A 21879-nucleotide genomic window follows, 5' to 3' on the forward strand; every position below is an offset into this window, starting at 1 on the left:
TGGGACTTGCTAGAGCCCCTAAGTTGTTTAAAATTGTGCCAAAAGTAGTAGAATGTGATTTAGGTCCATGAGTTGAGGAATTTTGTGTTTTGAAGTGGCAATTTGTTGGTACCACTGAGAGTTTATTAGCACAACGAGCTGAGTCGCTATGCGAGAAACCTTTGTATTCGCTCAGCGAGGGTATGCACTGAGCGACTATTCCAAGTTATCGTGCATTATTTTTTCTTTGTTCTTTATTGGTTGGAGTAATGAGAGTGATTTGATTGTGGTTGATGTGTGACTATGTATGAGTATTGTATGAGTATCAAAATAAAGTATGATTTCAAAATGGTGTGGAAGAGAAATCCAATGAGGAATTACTCAGTGGTGATTGTCAAAGTTTGTAAGTATGAATATGGGAAGCTTAGCCTTGGAGTTCATCCTGACATTTTAATGGTCACTCATTCTCAAGTAGAGAGGGGTGAGACATGTCGTGAGAATAGCAGGAGGTCCTGGCCTAAGGGTTTTTCCTTGGCCTAAGGTGAGTGATAATGGACTAACCTTATGTGATAGCTTGGGGTAGGCCAGTTGTTTCACCACAACAAGTGCACAAACTACCATAACTACATATTCATACTAATTCGGATTGTCAAGTCAATGGTCTATCAAATATAAAGTTTAGTTTGTTATGATATGTGTGTATGCAACTTACATGAATATTTAATTGAATTAATATATCATTACTTGTTTTACTTCTAACTTACTCTTCTATTTGTGTTGTGTTGTATGTTTCCTTGTTTTTTTTCTCTTTGCTATGATCATCCTATGAGTGTGAGTATAGGGAGATGAGATATCCTTGGAGTAGGCTCTTGAGGGAGGTGATGTTGTAGAGTAATTTTATCGGAGAAATATCTATACATAGTTTTGGTATAGGATGTTTGTATATATAAAGTTTAAATTTTATAGTTATTTTGGGATGACGGTAAGACTTACTTTATATGTTAGTTAATAATTACTTTGTTATATCCTTATTGTGATGACTCTTTCATATAGTATTATGCTATATTTTTGGGATGTTACAATTATAACAAAGAAAGAGCTTGAAATACAAGAAGAATTCCCTAATGAAAAGCTTTTTGCAGTGATGGAGAGAACATGGTTTGTTGAAATTGCAAACTATAAAGCTGGAGGAGTCATTCCACAAGAATTGATAAGGCATCTAAAACAAAGGTTGATTAAAGATGCAAGACAATTCATTTAGGATGATCCTTATGTATTCAAAATCTGTGCCGATAGTTTATTATAGAGGTGTATATTTAGAAGTGAAATCAAAGATATCCTACGGCAACGTGACAATTTGTCATGTAAAGGCCATTTTAGCAGTGAAAGGTGTAAGACCTTAGTTGTAGACACCATTGAATGGTTGGGTTATATGAGCATTTTATATGTTTTATAATAAATTAATAAAAGTACCATGTTATTTAATTGGTGAGAACTTAGTATGGTGGGATAAATAAATAAATAAATAAATATATATATATATATATATATATATATATATATATATATATAGATAGATAGATAGATAGATAGATATACTTAATTGTCTAGTGAAAAATGAAATAGAATAATAATTAACAAGTTAAGATTGGAAATCAGTGGAATAAGATATCTTACATAGATATTAAATGGCTATTATGTTAGTGAATTGAGTTTGACAACAAAATTGAATTGTTTTATTTCTACTTCATATTTTTGTTATTTTTGCATCAGAATTGGTTTCTTTTGGGCTAGGGTACGAAGCCCATTAATCAAAGAGGGGTCGTTATATGTGTTGGTCTTTGTTTCGTCACTTTTGAGTTCTTTTAGAATTACGTACAATTTTAATTAGGATGTGGGGTGCTATTAAGTTTGAATGTGAAGATGTTCAATATTCTGAATATTCTGAGTTGTAATATGTGGGAACTGAAAAAGTTTTGAAAATATTCTAGTTTTTTTTTCTCCATATTATTAGTAAAATAGTTAGTTGAAATTATCTGTATTTTATTTGCGTATAATACAATAAGAAAATTAATGAACAGAAAGACCCAAAACAATTAGTTTATTATATTCACTAAATAAGACACCATGTGATAAATTAAAAAATATTAATATCCAAAGCTTAATCTTTTTTATTTTAAAAATGGTTTAATTTAAAGAGTATATTATCTATGAAATGCTAATTCTTTATCTATCAAGCTGTTAACTTGTAAATTTAATAATTTATACTAATTTTTCGCATAAGTCTAAACTCTATTATTATTATTGGAACAAAATGATAATTCATTTTATTTAATTTTTGTGATAACCATGAAGCATTTAAATGTGTTACAATCTGGTCCAGGACCACCTTCTGTTATTGGTTCTTCTATTACTGATTCTGCAACAATTGGTCCTGTCATGTTAAAATGTTCATAAACTTTATAAACAAATTTCTTTCATTTGTTAGCTTAATTTTAAACCTAAAATAAATACAAAATTATCAATTATTTTCACCTTTCTTTTTTTTAACATTAAAAAAAATATGTAATAACATGACTTTTTTATAAGAATTAGTAGAGAAATGAAGGCTTTGCCTAATTACCTTGAAGTAGAACCATACTAACAATTACAATTCCTAAGAACAAAGTTCATAAAAGTGTTTTGGTTGGGTTGAAATACTTAATTAGAGTATTCAAAGCTAAGACTTTGGATGTTTAAATTCTAAACCAAGCTTTTTATGGTGGTTTTTAGATCTAAATGAGATTTTATCTTCATAATTGCATTATTTAATGGTCATTTAATTTATTAATGTTTACATTAAACGTTTTAATCATATTAAAAGTCAACCATTTGATTCTTTTTTTTTTTCATTTTTCACTACATAAAACTCATTTGTTTTAAATTTTCATTTATATTGTGATATTTTATAACTTAAAAACTTAATACACTTATTTTAATTAAGATAATAATTAAATAACAACAACATTATATTATTACAACATATTAACTATTATACTTAAATTTTAATTTAATATTTGTTAAGGACAATAAATATACTATTAATGAACATTTAACTTCGTTGCATTATTTAATGGTCTTTTAATTCATTAATGTCTACATTAAAATTTTTAAAAGTATTAAAATTCCACCATTTTGATTCTTAAATGTTTTTTTTTTTTAATTTTTAACTACATTTGTTTAGTTTGTTTTAGTTTCATCAAAAGATCATCATGTTGTTGAAAAATTATTAATTATTATAATTAAATTTGAATTTAATTTAGTACATCTCCAACATATATTTTAGTGTATAAATGAATATAAATTAGTAAAAAAATTTGTAAATATCCATTCAAATCTTTCAAATATCTTTAATTAAAACTTAAAACAACTGTTTAAAATAAATTAAAACATTAATGCGTTCAACCATTTTATAGACATAATTTGTGTTCAAAATTTCTCAAAGAAATAAAATTTTCAAATCTTCATTATCCTTATCGTATTAAGCATTCATTAGACTATATGTAACATTATTTACTCCCATATAACAATCTGAGTCATACAATTATTGTAGGTGAAAAACACAACCACAAAATAATACAAGGATAAGATAACATAATAGACAATAAAGCACATATATAACATTTATATCACAATTGTTAAGTCTCTATCACAAGTCACTCACATCCAATAATCATCAATGCCCTTAAAGACTACTACACCCTCACAATATTCTTCAACCATTCCCTTAACTCGAATAAGTATGGTTCCTATTAGCTCTTCAACTCCTATTGAAGAAAGGCAACACGTGCACATACCAACCTTTATTATAACATTATTTCAACCTCTATCCTTCCATGTACATTTCAGTCTTCCAAAACAACACGATTTGAGTGGTCCTCCACCATAACTTCAGACCTGTCTCCTTTGTTCCTCAAATCCATCACTACATTGAACTCAACAAGAGTCGAAACCCCACGGACGAGACATTCATCCCTTTATACTCCCTCAACATAGGAAAGGATAACACTCGAATCTCTAGTCCCTTCTACTGTCCTCAAGGACGAAGAGACTCATCTCTTTCACCGTCTCTTAAAGACGAAGAGATTAACCTTTCTACCATTTTACAAGAGGAAAGGTATCAAAATGAATTTACATAAATATCACAAGAAGACATATTCAATAATGTAACCCTTCCTATAACACCCCTTATGGAATGTCACGAGTGTAAAATTTTTTCAAAACATTTCCATAAACATTCATTTAAGATAACCAAACTTTATTTTATTAAAATGCAGAAGCAAAACATAACTATAAATGTCGTCTAAAAATTTTAGAATATCCCTTTTACATAAAATAACAAGTTTGAAAATTTTTAAATAATAAAGAAATAAATAATAAATCTCTGAACTTAACATCCCAACTCCTGTCAACTACTCAGATTCGGTCTTATCTGTAACGTCATCTACTCCTGTCCAAGTATGATCATCGTAGGTAGAACCAAAACCACAATATGCAAGGGTGAGCAACCAGAAATATCATAACATACAATATACAACAATCATTATAAACACATAATAATATAATCATATTTCATCACAACATTAACATCATAGTCAACCCATTCATATATCAATATCGTTTACTTGTATTGTGTCATCATAACCTGTTCTCATTAACAGGACATTCAAGTTGTCTTCCATTACATGTTAAGGATAGAGTTTCCACGAATTCAATTTTTGAAAAAAAAGTATACTAAAAATTTACATCTTTCCTTATAAATTTGATGTGTAAATATTCATACTTGAATTGAGGTACCAAGATAGATTTAAAATAAATAACAAATGATATTTGAACAAATGATGATAATAATTAATCATTTAAATTGTTTAAAAGTAGAATTTGAAAAATTGTTGAAATTATCTTTCGAAAATGGTTTAGTTTTACTATTAGGGTTGATTTTGTTGATATTTTCGCTTAAACAGGAAACTTTCACTAAGTGAAAATTTAATAGAATAGATACTTAGACCTTGCCTTTTCTCTATTTTTGTTCAAGTGAAAGATTTCTCGCTTAAGAAGAAATCGAGCTCAAAATAAAGCTTGTTATGAGTCTTAAAATGAAGAGATTTTCACTCCAATGAAAGTAGTTCGACAACTTAATTCCAATCTTGACCCACAGTTGTTCATGAGTAGGTGTTTTCACTGAAGCTAAAAAATGAATTCTTTTTTTTCTTTCTTTTTCTAGTCTTTTTAACTTATTGAATATGTATACTTTTGTAAATTCAAAATGAATATAGATGTTTATATTTGATTGATTTGTGGCTTTTCTTGAATGAGTTATTTTATTTTAATATACTTATTGAGATTGACGGAATTTCTATGAATTTGAAGTCATAATTTTAAGACGATGTGTGAACCATTTTTTGAGTTGTCCATTAAGTATTGATACCTATGTTGCATCAAAGACTTCCTAACTTCATTAACAATTTAAATCACATATAGACTTAGATATCACATGGGAAGAAGCTAATGGAAGAGTTTTTACACATTGTAACATTGTAAATGTGCATACATAAGTTATAATTAACTTAACCTTATCCGTTGTATTTGTAAATTCATGTATTGTATTTGATTTGATGTTCATTTATGATAAAACATACTTAATATGAATATTTCAGATTTCAGAAGGTGTAAATCAATATTTCATTTGTTAAATATCATTTGACACATAAATTCATGAGTGATCTATATAAATTTTAAATGTTTTTAATTGATTGAAATTGAAGTGTTAATAAAATTATTTCATTTATATTAGTATTTGATGTTAGCGTTTTACTTTCAATAACTTAACATTGTATTTGTTATTTATGTGATCACTTACCATGTACATGAATAATTATAAGAAATTCTAACCATAAGTGCAAAACCATACATATATAATTTAGTTTTAGTTTTAGGGATAGTTTCTTTTAGGAACGACAAATTAACTTGTCATGATGTTATTTGAACTCGTATTGATTTTGAAAAAAGAATTCGTATGAATTAAATATGACTGTAAATAATATTTTTTTTTTTAAAATTAGGAATGATATCATGCTTGTGTATATATATACGTGTTCGTCTTCATCAATATATTTGTTTTCATACATATCTTCTTTTAGATACTTTTAATTTTTTAAAATAATTTATAAGTTTATCTGATTTTTTTTATTAATTTTGTAACTAACTTTTAAAATACATATTTAATAATTTTTATTTTTTTCTATAACTATTTAACTTTAATCCCATTGTCAATTTATAGTCTTATTTGATATTTAATAAATATCATTTTTCTATATTTAACATTAGAAACAAACATGTATATCATTTTGAAATATTTGATAATATAATATTTTTATATGATTTTTTATATTTTTAAAAATTATCTAATTAATATTTGATGGAAATGATACAAAAAATCTCATAAATGAATTTTTGCTTTGAAAATATGAATAGGATAATTGGACTGATACTCCCATTTTCACTCCTTTTTGTTTTAACTCATCTTCTCCTCTCATGTGTATTATGTTATTCATGAACTAAGAATTAATTATTGAAGATCACAAAATCAAAACAAAACAAGTTTGTTTACGGATTATTTATCAATCTTTTTCTATTTCTTAATTATGATCCTACACTTTCTTATTATAATTTACATTTCTAATTTTAAAAATCAAATTGAAACTTAATTTTGTTAAATATGTAATGTTGAATAAATTAATTATTAACCTGGATCTCACGATTTAGATAACTATTTAAATGAATTTTTTTATTATTGAATCATGAATTGATGTTTTATCTTATCTTAATTTTATTTTATTTTATCTGTTTTGTGTTTTAATTTTGGTTCAATTTAAATATACAATTTATTAAACTAAATGACAATAATTTTGTATTAATTATTATTTCTCCTGATGAATATATAAAATAATAGTTAATTGTTTTCTATTCTACAAATGATTTTTGAAAGCAAAGATATTATAATTTAACTTTTTCATAAATTGCAATAAAAAGCTCAAGATAAAAATACAATACTTTCCAAGAAATTAATTTCAAATTATCAAACAAAATCCATTTCCTTTTTTTGTTCAAATATGCTAATAGAAATATCTGGATAAATAACATTGCATACAATGAAACGAATCCATATGCAAATTAACAAAAAAAAAAAGTATAATAATAAAAATAAAAATATTACTATTATCCTCTTAAAGAAGGGGAAGGCAAAAGATTGTAACAGTTGCGAGCCAACCTGATGCAGTCCAGGAGGTGGAAGATCTCGGCGTTCGGATCTCTCTCCGTCACCACGTCCGACACGGTCACCTGCACACCGCCTTTGTACCGGCTCAGTCTGCCCCTCACCCTCGCAACCGCTCCAAACTTCACCACTTCGACGAAGCGCGCGGCGAGCTCGTGGCGGCGGCGGCGCACGACGGAGGGGGAATTGGCGTCGTTAAGCCACAGCACGCAGGGGACGCACCCGGTGCCATCGTCAATGGCGAAGCGGAGGAGCCTCTCGGGCTTGAGGTGACGCAGGGTGACAGTGCCAAGGGTTTCGACGCGCGAGATTTGGATTCCTCTGCGGAAAAACGACGTCGCGGCGTCGGGAGAACGGAAAGGAAATTGTGTCAAGGATAGGAGATCGAAGGCGAGAAGTTTGACGTGCGTGTTCTGAAGTGCCAATGCATTGTTGTTTCCATTTTCCATTTTACTCAACTTTACCTCTTTCTCTTCCTTTATATAGTGCTTCTACTAAGACAATCTTCTTCCACACACTTTAGCTACTGAAATTAATAAATAATTTTAAAAGTAATAAAAGTTATTTGAAATTCATATTAAACCTATAAATAAAAAGGAAAACTATATTTCAAATTGTAAATCAATTTAGATATAATAATAAAACAAATCCAACCTCAACTTTCCAAAATTATAATTTTATACACTTAACTCGAAAACTAATGGCGAAATTCTTTTGGATTTTGTAGCTTTTAAATTTTTTTAATTTATAATAAGGTTAAAAATGTGTTAAATTAATACTCCTGTGATAAATTAATATTCTGAAATATATTAAAATTTAAAAAGTATAAGATAGATAATTCATAGAAAAATAAAAAAATAAAGGTTAAATATGTTCTTAATCCTTTAATTATCAAAAGTTTTTGGGTTTAGTTTCTATTCCAAAGTTGGTTTCATTTTCATCCTTTTCCTGTAATTTTTAGTCTTCAATGACCAATGACATTAATTTTTTTTCTGATGTGGCTAACGCTATGCCACGTGTAAGACTAATTCTAATTTTGTTTCTGACTGTAATTAAAATTAAAAGAAAAAATATTAAATTATAGGGTCAAAACTGGAATCCCTTATCTTCTTCCTTCAAGGTTCATCTTTTTCTTCTTCATCTTCAACCAGCCATGGTCAACACCAGGTCCATCTCCAACTATTGAAATCACTTTCTTCTGACCATGATTCCATCTCCTTTTGACCTCATTTTTTCCTTTCATCTATCTTCAATTCAAATCGCAACATTTTTTTATATACTTTCCACTATCTCTTACTTTTTCTTTCCTTCCTCCCTTCCTTAAACCTATTCTCCCAAAAATTGGGGTGAAGGGCATTCCACATTTCTTGCCCCCTTCTTCAATTATAATTATTAATTAACAAAACGCTGTACCGAGAACAATATTCGTAGTACTTTCACCATCGTCAGAAACAGGAAGAACTTGAGCAAGGTGGTTAATGAAATTCTTGAGCTCTTTGATGATGCCATTGAAGGCGATGCCTCTGGAGAAGACTAGCAAAACCCAAGAATCACTTGTGCGAGGGAGATCGACAACCATTATTGTTCTGAAGAGTAACGGAAAAGGGAATTAAAGGAAAGGAAGGTGGGGGTTTCAAAGGAGTAAAGGAGAAGAAGAATCCAAGGTTGGGAATTAATTCTAGGATTCAAAAATTATTCGAATGGAATGTGAGACGTGTGAAGCTGCAAAACCTAGTGAAAAGGGTAAAGCAGTGAGGAAGAACAAAGTGTTCAGGTTTGGGGGGTTATTGTGAACAAATTGATGGTTTGTTAAATGGGTTTTTATAAAATGAAAATAATGAGTACTTTGATAACAATATTGAGGTTAGGGAAAATATGAGAATGATAGGATACATGTTTCTATATTGGATTTATACATTTAAAACTAGAAATTTTGTGCATTGTGAGGTGTTATAGAAGATTATAACTGGGGTATGTTTGACTAGTATTGATAATTTGGTCTGGAATGTTTTGGTATGATTGTTTTCTGAGGCATAGTAATGGGAAATGTTAGAATAGTTTGGATTTTTTATGGTAACTTTAAATTGGTCTGGAACATTAATTGGCCATGGTTGGTTAAAGATGGAGAAGAAAAGAGTGCATCTGGAAGATGAACCCATGAACGAATAAGAAAAAGGATTCCAATCTTGACCCTATAATTTAATGATTTTTCTTTTAATTTTAATTATAGTCAGAAACAAAATTAGAATTGGTCTTACATGTGCCACACTGTTAGTCATGTCAGAAAAAATTAATGTCGTTAGTCATAGAGGACCAAAAATTATAGTTTGATTAAGGAGAAGATGAAAATGAAACAAACTTTGAAAGAGAGACTAAACACAAAAATACTTGATAGTTTAGGGATTAAAACATATTTAACCCTAAAAATAATAACATAATGCAGTGATCTCTTAAAATAAATAAATAAAAAAATAATGATTTATTTAAAAGTATAGAAAATCGTGTTTTAGAATTAATGATGTTTTTAAAATAACGAGACTTAAGTATTTTAATATTAAAAATTTAAAATATAATTAAAAATTTTATAAACGAGTTTTGTTATTTAAAGCATATATTTTTCAGAAAACTTATCTTAGAACTCTTTTTTTCCTCTCTAAGATATTTTATAATTTGTTCATCTTTTTTAAGATTAGAGATAGTAGGATTTCTTCTTATGGTGAGTTCATCAAAATCAATCAATCCGTTTTTTCAATAAGGTAAGTTTATTTTTGTTTCTTTCTTAGTTTGTTTGTTCTTCTTCTACATGTGACCCTTTTTTACTCACATGTAGTGTTTGAGTTTTTTTTTTTTTTTACCAGTCTTTATTGACCAGTGATTCCAATTCTATGTCTTTATCGTATTTGTGCTTCTTGTGCGGGTGTTTTTCAAGTAAGGGAAGCCAATTGTTTTAGTGCGCATGAGTTTGATAACTATGATGTTATTGGTATGTTGTTTGAATTAGATTAGTGTTTGAATTGAATTGTGTGATTTGATGATTGAATTAGATTGCTTGCTATTTGGAGTGTTGTTACTAAGAGGACTGAAAAGTAGAGCAATTGAAGAAATTGGTATAAGTTTTATTGTATAATAATATTGTTGAACCAACTATTTGAAAAATGAATATCAATTTGAGCAATTGATCAGGTTTGGATTCAATTAAATCACAATTTTGAATTTGTTGAGAACCAGTGTAGCACTGAGCGATACTGATTGGGCATTAAGCATAAGCTTAGCATGCAAGTTTAAGAGCATTTTTGTTTTAGACCGCTAAGCACCCTTTTTCACCACTAAGTACCCAGTTTTACAAATGTTTTGGCTTTGAGCGGTAGCAGGGAATCATTGAGCATCATCTTTCACTACAGGTCTAAAGCAATTTAATTCCTATATGTTGAGCACTAGAGGAGTGTCGTTGAGCATTACTTTTGGCGAAAAGAATGGTGTTGAGCACTAAGACTAGCCTTAATCACCTCCCTTTATGAGAAGTTCAACATTGAGAGCCACCTCTAAGTGTCAGTGTATATGTTTACTTTGTTTTTTTTTTCGTTTGGTAATGTTCTATATATTCTTTGAGTATGATAACTACATGTGTGGAAAATGAATATTTTTGTTATGGATATATATGGTAAGCTTTTTGAGAGAATTTCAAGGATAAATTCTATGTGATGGCGATGTTTAGTGTATGTCTTATTAGAAAGTGAGTTTAAGCCTAATTTAACCCTATAAAACCGACTTGTAATGTGAGTTTTGCATTTCACTTATATATTATAAATTGGCCTTCCAACACACCCCTTTCACGTCGAGGTATAGACATCTCGTGCGTGATAGTAGAAATTGGGTGGTCCAATAGCGGCCCAACAATGGGTGGAACAAAAATGCCCAAGAGATGAGAATATCGCTAGGATAGGCTCTTAACCATGACTCTGATACCATATTAGAAAGTGAGTTTAAGGATAGGCTCTTAACCGTGACTCTGATACCATATTAGAAAGTGAGTTTAAGCCTAACTCAATCCTAGAAAACCGGCTTGTAAAGTGAGATTTGCATCTCACTTATATATTATAAATTGACCTTCCAACATGTCTTGACATATGAAGTTAAAAAAGAAGGTATCCTGATAAACTACCAACCATTCAACTCATATAGAGAGGAATGAGGTGTGGGAGAGAATGATAGAAGGTCCTTGTGACTCTGCAGAGCATAAATACTACTAAAAGTGCACATCTACAGTGAAACCCTATGTCAAAGCATGTATCAGGATAATTGAAATCTAGTGTCAACTATTTATGTGCGTTTGTATGAGTTATTGTACTTTATCAATGTTGAGTTGGTATTTTAATATGATTTAACTACCTTATAATGTTTCTTTAGCACATTAACTTACCGCATTTTTATTTTCTTTTATGTGTTGTTGTGCTTTGTGATGATCACCTCTTAGTGTAGAAGACTTGCTAATCAAGGTAGATAAATTTTATTTACCTGTAGACTTCGTCATTATGGATATAGAGGAAGACACAAAAACGCCTTTAATACTTGGCAGGCCATTTATGAAGATTGCCAAAATAAACATTGATGTAGATAATGGCAAGTTAAAGGTGAGAATGTAAGGTGACAAGGTGAACTTCGATGTATTTGAAGCTCTAAAATATCCAGTTGAGCGAAAAGATTGCTTTAAAATTTATGTATTGGATGAATGTTAGAAGTTCATTTTTTCTAGCAGATCCTTTACAAAAATCATTCATGAACATCGAACTAGGAGGAAATCCTAGAGAAGATGAAGAATAAGAGCAAATGATTATACAACTTGATAGTAAAGCTAAGTTGCAAGAAGAAAATTCAAAGACTATAATGAGCAGTGAAGCAACATTATAGCAACACAACCCTACAATTCAAGCGATACTGAAACAGTAAGCAATTAAATTGAAACAATGCCTCCTCATTTGAAATATGCTTTTTCTTGAGATTGGTATCATGCAATAGAACGTTTTAGAGAGTGTGTAACTGATCAATAACTAAGAGGGAAAGAGTGAATTAGTTAAACCAACGATGTTTTCATATTGGTAACACTTTCTTGTACAAGGAGTGCAGTCAACCAATAATTATAAACAATTCTTTTACCATTGAATAATAAGAGAAGTTGCTTTAAAGTCTTAAAAAAAATATGATGAACCTTCACTAATTTAAAAAGGTATTAGTCCTTCATACGATATGCACAAGATTGCAATGAAAGATGAATACAAGCTTATGACTCAGCCATAAAGTTTCCTTCTGTCTCTCTTGTACTAAACAAATTTAGGATGCCAAATGATTTTTATTACTCAAATATCCTTGACTTAGATCATGTTTTGTTTAGATATTTGACTTTCACTTCAATATCATATAATATAAAATTTGAATTTTACCTCTCACTTCAATAACATATAATATAAAATTTGAACTTTATTACTTTCTTTCCATGGATTAGTATTCTTTCTATTATTTTTACACTTTTATTTAAATCAATCAAAATAATAATCACTATTATTCATTAATAATCAAATACATAAGTTTTCTAATTTATTATTAAATTAATATTTAATTAAATATGCCAAGAGAATAATATTCACAAAAAATATTGAACATTTTTTTTATAACAAATACATTAAGAAATTTTATTTATTATAATAAAATATCTTTTCTTTCCTATCATTATACTCTTTTCTAAAAAAAGTTAATTTTAACTAATCTAAATGTCAAATTAAATTACATTTACCAAAAACATTTTAATAATGTTTAATTTCTATTTATTAATTTTATTTATAACATTAGTCCAATTACTTATAAAATTTTACAAACTTCACTTCAAATCAACTTATTTTGATTTTCAAATCTCTATAAACAAAAATATATCAATCTCTAAATTTATTCAAATAAATCTATTCATTTTTTTTATATTCTTCCTCACACTTTAAAAATTGTCATGCATTGGAAATCATAATATTATATATATATTTGAGGAATTCATCTAAATAAAATACATAGTTAATTTAATGTTAAATTATTTAATATATTAAATCTTGAAGAATTAGTTATTGACATGTGCTGAAAATGGCTTGGTTGGCTGGATCGTCCAAAACATTATTAGCTGACAGCAGATAATTCGTAATTATCTAGGAGGGGTATTTATGGGATTAAACATTCAACAAAGGGCAGTTCCGGTAACCTACTTGAGAATAAAATCCCTGCCTGGTCGCCATGTCATTATCACCCAGATTTGTGAATGCCACTTCAGTTTTTTCTTTTTTTCCCTTTTTTTTCCCCTTTTTTTTTCATTTCTCTCTTTTCTGTGTTGCAAACCCTCAAATTTGGACACACAAAAAGGTAAGAAAACAGAGAAAGAAAGTGATAGAGTGACCAGGTGAGACAAAAAAATGATTCATTTTCAGAATCAGAAAACCCCTTATGGACCATACAGAAAAAATTGCATCCTTGAGTATTAAGCAATAGGCATCAGAAAGAAAGAGACACAAAAAAAAAAACAGTGGTTGGTTAAGTTTTTGTCTATCATTGGTCAACAAAGGTTGTTTTTTTAGAATCTTTTTCCACCATCCTTGGAACATGGTGTTTTTCTTTTTTCTATTCTCAGTTTCTATCCTCAGCAATGAAAACTGAGAAGGGGGAAACATAGTTGGTGTGAAGTGCATTAGTGTTAGTGCCAATAATAGAAAGAGAAAAAAAAAAACAAAAGGAAAATGAAAGTTGCAACAAGAAAGAAAAAGAGAAAAATTAGGGCTAGTAGTGATTAGAGTAGTAGACTAATGTGTTAATTAATTATTTTTGTGTTTTTTTATTATTGTGAAGGTCATGGGAGACAAGAGCGTATCAAGGGAAATCCTAAAAATTCGATCTTTTCTTATCTGTTAATATAAATAAAAAAGTGTCAACAGAGAAAAGTAGCATAAAAAGGGCATAAAATAAAAAGCAGCAGTGTGTAGACTAGACTGAGAGACAGAGTTGGACCAAATAAAACTTGGTTCCTATGGTTCATTGTACAGCCACCCTTTCTTTCCTGTTACAGGTAAACAAAACGTAAGCATTATTTGTATTTCTTTCTTTCTACAAAACCCCATTACTGCTATCTATGTCTCTCTCTCTTTCATTGGTTTGTGTGTGTTTGTGTTTTGGGGTCAGTGTCCCTGCTTGGAATATTATATGCAAGAGGGAGTGTGAACCAGTTTCACGCCTACATAGCATGATTATTGGTTAGAGTTCTCCTGTGTTTTTTTAATGTGATCCTCAGCACTAGTGTGAGACAAGGCCAAGTGTTTGGGTGTAGGGGAGGAGAGAGATGGGGGTGAGGGAGGTGGTGGCTCTTTGGAATTTGAGCTGTTTTTCCATCTTTTGAGACCCGTGCTTGTTTCTGAGCTTGGAAAGTTTTCTTCTTTTAATTCTGGGTTTTGTTTCTTTTTCCATGTTTCTTTTTGTCTTGGTGGTTTTTGAAGTGGGTTTTGCTTGTTAGGAGAGAGAAAGAGAGGCAATTGGTCAATCCTTCATCATGCTTGGTGTGTTTGTGCTTGCCCTTTCTGATGTTTTGGGTCACGAAAAACAATGCTGTAATGATGCTTTTACATGGAGTTTGGTTCTGTTACCCTTTTTCTTTTGTAGCACAGCCAGAGAAAAGTGTCTGTAATTTTGTCATAACTTTAAAGAAAGTTAACCTCCTATGTGAGCACTAACTATATAAATTTCTTTTGTTGGGGCTTCTCTAAATATAGATATGAAGGGGGCAGCAGGGGAGCAGGGGAATAACACAGCATAGCAGCTCAGGAAAACTAGGCAGAGTGTGAATTTCTTGCTGATGGGTCTTAGTTTGAAGATGCAGAGCCACCATCCTGTGGCTTTGAGGTTGTATGATCAAATGGGGTCTAAAAGAAAGTACACTTTCATTCAGGCTCATAGAGCTTGGCTTCCAAAGTTCTTGCTGCTGTGGATCCTGCTAATGGCTTTGATAAGTTGGTGCATCTTTAGCAAAATGGATGATGACACTAAAGTCAGAAGGAAGGAGGTGCTGGGTAGCCTCTGTGATCAAAGGGCAAGAATGCTACAGGATCAGTTTAGTGTTAGTGTTAACCATGTCCATGCCCTTGCCATCCTCGTTTCAACCTTCCATTACTACAGACACCCTTCTGCCATTGACCAGGTTATTTCTTATTCTTCTGCTCTAATTTTTTATTTGATACGAGGTAAGAATGATAATTTGTGTAATGGTTTGAAAGAAATGAAAGACTATTTGGGGTTTTCATACTTGTACATCTAGCTCAAACTGTGTAAATAACTCCATCCATTTGCATACATCTTGACTTTCATTGTTCATAATAAAATAGGAAACCTTTGCCGAGTATACAGCCCGGACAGCATTTGAACGGCCATTACTGAGTGGTGTGGCATATGCACAAAGAGTTGTTAAATCTGAGAGAGAGAGATTTGAGAAAGAACATGGATGGGTTATAAAGACAATGGAAGAGAAATCTTCACTGGTTAGAGATGAGTATGCCCCGGTGATATTTGCACAAGAAACTCTCTCATATCTTGAGTCTCTTGATATGATGTCTGGACAGGTAGAATACAACTCTTATGAACATTACTTTATTTTGTCCTATTCACATTTCAAAATTTGTTTTTTTGCATGGTTCAGGAGGACCGAGAAAACATTTTAAGGGCTAGAGCCACTGGGAAAGCAGTTCTGACGAGCCCTTTCAGGCTGTTGGGTTCTCACCATCTTGGTGTGGTTTTAACATTTCCCGTGTACAAGTCCAAGCTCCCTCAGAAGCCAACAGTGGAAGAACGCATCGAAGCAACTGCAGGGTGGGCTTTAGTTTCTCTTCTACTTTATTTTTCAAGTTTGCTTTTGTGATAATCTTGGCAATTCTTTGTGTCATCTGGCATAGTATATAGCTCTTGTTGTTCTGCATGTGTTGTTTTCATAGCCTAAATAATGATGACAAAAGTGGTGACAAGTGCCAATGTACTAATTTTTCACCACAAATCTGTAGTTGTATAAAATGTTACCGCATCTTAAAGTCCATGCTGCTTCTTTTTTCCATTTAATCACAAATCATGCTAATTATTAAATTGTTCCTCTAGTATTGGTATTTTAATGCACTTAATTTGAATTGAATTCAGTTCTGTATGTAACTGCCAGGGTGCATGTGTGGCTTTATGTGTAATGTAAACTAGTAGTTTTCCAATTTATTGAATAAATTTCTAATGGACATCAGATATGTTGGAGGATCCTTTGATGTTGAGTCCCTTGTTGAGAATTTACTTGGACAACTTGCTGGTAACCAGGCAATTTTGGTGAATGTATATGATATCACAAACTATACTAATCCACTAATAATGTATGGAAAGCCCTATGAAGAAGGTGATATGTCTCTTGCCCATGAAAGCAAGCTTGATTTTGGAGACCCATTCAGGAAACATCAAATGATATGTAGGTAGGTGCTTCTGGCTGCTGTGCTTTTTTCTGTCAGGAGCTTCAATATTTTCACTTGCCAAGAGATAGTTATCATCAAAACTTTGAATAGGTACCATCAGAAGGCACCAACAAATTGGATTGCAGTTACGACAGCATTTCTATTCTTTGTGATTCTTATATTAGTGGGGTACATTTTATACGGTGCTGGAAATCATATTGTCAAAGTGGAAGACGATTTCCATGAAATGCAGGAACTGAAAGTTCGAGCAGAATCAGCCCACGTTGCCAAGTCCCAGGTAGTTTTCCTTACAAATAGTTATCATGGTTCATTATTTTAAAGGATTGCTTTCTGCTCACAGTAACCTAAATTATGTTTTTAATTTCAGTTTCTAGCTACGGTCTCTCATGAAATTAGAACACCCATGAATGGTATCTTAGGTAACTTCAAGAGTCTGCCTCTATCTTGTTGACAAAATGTGATATGTGCTATCATAACTTGCATTTTTCCATTGAAGATGATGATGCCATTTAACTCCAAATTACTGCAGGAATGCTTGCTCTGCTTCTAGATACAGAATTGAGTTCAACCCAACGGGATTATGCTCAGACTGCTCAGGCATGCGGAAAGGCACTGATAACATTAATAAATGAGGTGCTGGACAGAGCTAAAATTGAAGCTGGCAAGTTAGAGCTGGAGGCTGTTCCCTTTGATCTTCGTTCCATACTTGATGATGTTCTTTCCCTTTTCTCTGAGAAATCTAGACACAAAGGTTTAGAGGTATGCTTAATTGTTGATTATCCTACTACAAATAGCTCAAGATTGTTTTTCTCTTTCTAAGTTATAAAATTTCACCATTCTTTTTTTTTTTTTATTTACTGATGAACTTCCTCACCTTTTTTGGGGTGTTATGCCATTGGATGTTCATGTTCTTGATGCTCATGCTGATCCTCAACCTGAACTTTGGTTGTGGAAGTAAAGCTGGCTGTGTTTGTTTCTGATAAAGTACCGGATATTGTCATGGGAGATCCTGGGAGATTCAGACAAATAATAACAAATCTTGTTGGCAACTCTGTTAAAGTAGGTGGAATTTCGAAGTTTATCTGTCTGATGTTATTTGCATTTGGAAATGTCATTCCGACTGTTTCAATTTTCTTACTTATAGATTTAGGTTTTTCTTTTCTTCTTAGCTGGCTAGTGAGGAAGAGAGCAATGATTTTAGTTCTCAAATCCTTCATATTCATTTGCTCCATTGCATTCATTGAATTCATTCACAAGGTACTTGTTAATAATATTACTAACTAATTTGCACGTCTTGCAGTTCACTGAACACGGACATATATTTGTCAAAGTCCATCTAGGGGACAATAGAAACTGCATAATGAATGGAAAACATGAGACTTTTCTGAATGGAGAATCAGATGATGTTTTCCTTATATCTGATGATTATCATTTCAAAACCTTAAGTGGGTGTGAAGCAGCTGACGAACGGAACAGCTGGGATAATTTTAAGCTCCTAATTGCTGATGAAAAATGTTGCCTTGATTCTTCAAGAGAAATGGTGGCTACTTGCGAAACATCTGAACAAGTCACATTGAGGGTGTGTGTGGAAGACACAGGAATTGGAATCCCTTTTTCAGCACAGGATAGGATATTCATGCCTTTTGTGCAGGCTGACAGCTCAACTTCACGAAATTATGGGGGCACTGGTATTGGCTTGAGTATCAGCAAATGTCTGGTTGAACTAATGGGTGGTAAGATAAACTTCATAAGCCGACCCCAGATTGGGAGCACTTTCTCGTTTACTGCAGTTTGTGGAAGATTTAAGAAAGGTCCAGTTACTGACATGAAGAAAAATTTGGAAGATCTTCCTTCAAGTTTTAGAGGGCTGAAAGTCATTGTTGTTGATGGAAAACCTGTTAGAGCTGCTGTGACTAGATACCATTTGAAGAGACTAGGTATACTGGTTAAGGTTGAAAGTAGCATCAGTAAGGCTGTTGCTTTATATGGTAAAAGTGGTTCTCTGGACTCAGGGTAAGTTCTATTTTTCCTTCTTTATTTTTTGTTTGGATAGAATTGGTGTTAATTATGGAGAAACTGAAAGTGATAATGAACTACAGTGATGTCAACATTTTTATATTGTTCTAACACATGCTTGTGGTTTTAAAAAAGTTTTTTAAACTGACTAAGCAACTTTAAACACATTCTGCAGTTTTATCAGGGTGTTATTGTTGAAACTCTCACATGGCTTACCTTAATTACTGGGTGTGCCTTATATATATCTAGTGAGCAACTTTGTTAAAGGCCAATTGGTTTTAAGATGCAATCGGTCAGTGATGCCGAGCTATGGCACCTCATTGTGTTCAATAATGTTTTGGCATAGTCATCATGACTCAATTGCCAAGTTTCAATATGGATATTTTTAAGTACCAGTGGGGTTTGAAATGTCTATTGGTTATGTTTCAGTTGTCTTCAATTTGAAATCAAAGACATATTTCTTGTTTGTGTCTGTTACTTGTAGTTTTTCATTCTTATGGCTTTTATTATTCTTGTAAGTTATATTGTGAAATTGCTTGTGACTATTTTTTTTACTACATATTGAGAAGATGTGCTATTACAAAATATTTTTTGCTCAAGTTGCATGGTTGAGTTCATTCACTAGTGAAACTACTTGGATGTGGCAGAATGTTCCTACCAGATATTATCATGGTTGAAAAGGACACATGGATATCTGGAGAAGATGGGACTTTCAATATGTGGAAACAAAATGGTCACATGTTTAAGATACCTAAAATGATCCTTCTGGCAACCAATATTAGTAACATTGAATTTGATAAAGCGAAGGCCATGGGTTTCACTGATACTGTGATCATGAAGCCTCTGAGAGCTAGTATGGTGGCTGCTTGTCTTCAGCAAGTTTTGGGGATGGGGAAGAAGAGGCAGCTAGGGAAAGACATGCCGAATGGTTCTGCTTTTCTACACAGCCTTCTCTATGGAAAGAAAATCTTGGTGGTTGATGACAATGGGGTAAACCGAAGGGTTGCTGCAGGTGCTCTGAAAAAGTTTGGAGCTGATGTGAAGTGTGCAGAAAGTGGCAAAGCAGCACTTGAAATGCTGCAATTGCCTCACAATTTTGATGCTTGCTTCATGGACATTCAAATGCCAGAAATGGATGGGTATGCATATTTGTATCGACTCTTATAGCATCTTTTCATGCTTTATTACATGTTAAAATTATTTATACTGAAGTACTTAGAAAATTGTAGATCCATAGTTTTGGGAATGTGAGTATGAGTCTAAGTCTTACATTAAGTAAAAATGAACAACATATAAGGTAGAAGATCCATAAATTCATTGTCTTAAGGTTTTAGATTAGAGATGGTATCAATTCCTTACGAGTTTGGACTCGTGTTTTTTAATGATGTCTCTTAGGAAATTCTTTCTCGAAAGACCTATTACATGTTTCAAATGATAAAATGCATGAAGTTTTCATGGCTACTCTTGCCCCGGAAGCTACTCAATAGCATTTAATGTTTATTACTTCCTTAAGATCTCTTAGATATAAGAGTTTTGTTACATATTATGTCAATGTAAAAATCTCAATTTTGTCTATATCTTGGTTTGTTCAAACTTGTAAGCAGTCCTCAATGCAGAGGAGAAGAATATGTTCTAATTCATGGAAACAAATAACTGTTTTTACACATTGTGCAGATTTCAAGCAACTAGCCAAATTCGGATGATGGAGAGCAAAGCAAATGAGGAGATGAAGAATGGGAGTGAGTGGCATGTGCCTATATTGGCCATGACAGCTGATGTGATCCATGCTACATATGATGAGTGCTTGAAACGTGGCATGGATGGATATGTCTCAAAGCCATTTGAGGAAGAGAATCTGTATCAGGAAGTTGCAAAGTTTTTCAAAACAAAGACCATCTCAGACTCATAACAATGTGCTTCTTACTTGGCAACCAATTAGAAGATTGGAGACAACACATTTTAGTTTCTTCACATGTTGCATGTAACTTGTTCTTGTGCTTTGATGCATGGAGTGACACTTGTTTTCTCAACATATTTGAGTTCATTGATGAGGGATCATACTAACTGCTGCAGTTTGGTATTGTTAGAGTAAATGTATACCACGCTACACCCCCCAATAGTGTACAGATTATGGGTAGGGTACGAGTGAAATTATGTAAATTCAATGTTTTTTCCCTTATATTATTACTTCCCCCACCCATCATTTAGAAGGCTTTTCATAAGCAATAGCTTTTTATGTAAAGGTATCATGTAATAGATTTGGTCACTGATATCTAAACTTGTGTGCTTATGTTTAGTGTAGAATATCTCTGGTGCATGGAAGAAAGGCCAAATGACAGTTTTGTTTGTTAAACAAATCATTATTTATTTATATCAAGTTGAAGTAATTATTCATTTACATGTATTTTTGCTTCACATTATTTATGAAATGATAATGATACTTAGACAATATTTTTTTGATAACATTTAAATATCATTTATGTGTCATTCTGTGATTGGTCCAAAATTATTCCACAATCAATAATAATAATCATAAATATCAACATAAACTAATCACAGAATGATACGTAGATGTTGTTCAAATATTATAAAAAAAAAGGATAATGATACTTAGACAACATTTTTTTGACAACATTTGAACTTCATTTATGTGTCATTATGTGATTGGTCTAAAATTAATCCACAATCAATAATAATAATCATAAACGCCATCATGAACCAATCACAGAATGACACGTAAATAATGTTCAAATGTTGTTAAAAAAATATTGTCTAAATAATATTATCCATAAAGAAAATGTTGTCTAAGTATTATTATTCTTTATGAAAAGCTGACATAATTTAGATTTTTTTGTTGTTTTAGTGATGATGAGTGTATTTTAAGAGCATAGTTGAGGAACAATACAAAAAATTCCAGAGTTGCTAAAGTTGTAATTTTTTTACATATATTCTATATGTAATGAAACAGGTATAACAATATGGATTATTTTGAGAGGAGAAATAGACGTGACATATTATTATCCCTATATATAGAATGAAATAAAATTAAATCATTAT

General features: G+C 31.5%; 2 protein-coding genes across 6 annotated transcripts; one reads left to right on the forward strand and one right to left on the reverse strand.

Annotated features, from left to right (window-relative positions):
• Nucleotides 1-3530: 3530 nt before the first annotated feature.
• LOC106777381 (CST complex subunit STN1) lies at nt 3531-7743 on the reverse strand. The gene is made up of 2 exons (XM_014664963.2): nt 7289-7743; nt 3531-4109 (listed from the first exon to the last, which is right to left on the reverse strand). Exons 1-2 carry the CDS (start codon nt 7741-7743, stop codon nt 4055-4057), a joined length of 510 nt encoding a protein of 169 aa, XP_014520449.2. The 3' UTR covers nt 3531-4054.
• Nucleotides 7744-14123: 6380 nt separating this feature from the next.
• On the forward strand, nt 14124-21112 carry LOC106777844 (histidine kinase 4). 5 transcript variants are annotated; one of them, XM_022787570.1, is made up of 12 exons: nt 14124-14398; nt 15085-15509; nt 15694-15927; nt 16005-16174; nt 16588-16806; nt 16897-17083; nt 17174-17225; nt 17336-17565; nt 17767-17865; nt 18107-18819; nt 19470-19961; nt 20497-21112. In XM_022787570.1, the coding sequence occupies exons 2-12, from the start codon at nt 15168-15170 to the stop codon at nt 20729-20731; spliced, it is 2973 nt and encodes a 990-aa protein (XP_022643291.1). In that variant the 5' UTR covers nt 14124-14398; nt 15085-15167; the 3' UTR covers nt 20732-21112. The 5 variants fall into 5 exon arrangements, with proteins under 5 accessions (XP_022643291.1, XP_014521129.1, XP_014521130.1 ...); XM_014665643.2 differs by having other exon boundaries at nt 14124-14387; XM_014665644.2 differs by lacking the exon at nt 14124-14398 and adding an exon at nt 14443-14571.
• The last annotated feature ends 767 nt before the right edge of the window (nt 21113-21879 follow it).

The sequence above is a fragment of the Vigna radiata genome, chromosome 11, assembly GCF_000741045.1.
Source record: "Vigna radiata var. radiata cultivar VC1973A chromosome 11, Vradiata_ver6, whole genome shotgun sequence".
In the NCBI taxonomy this organism is placed as follows: domain Eukaryota; kingdom Viridiplantae; phylum Streptophyta; class Magnoliopsida; order Fabales; family Fabaceae; genus Vigna; species Vigna radiata.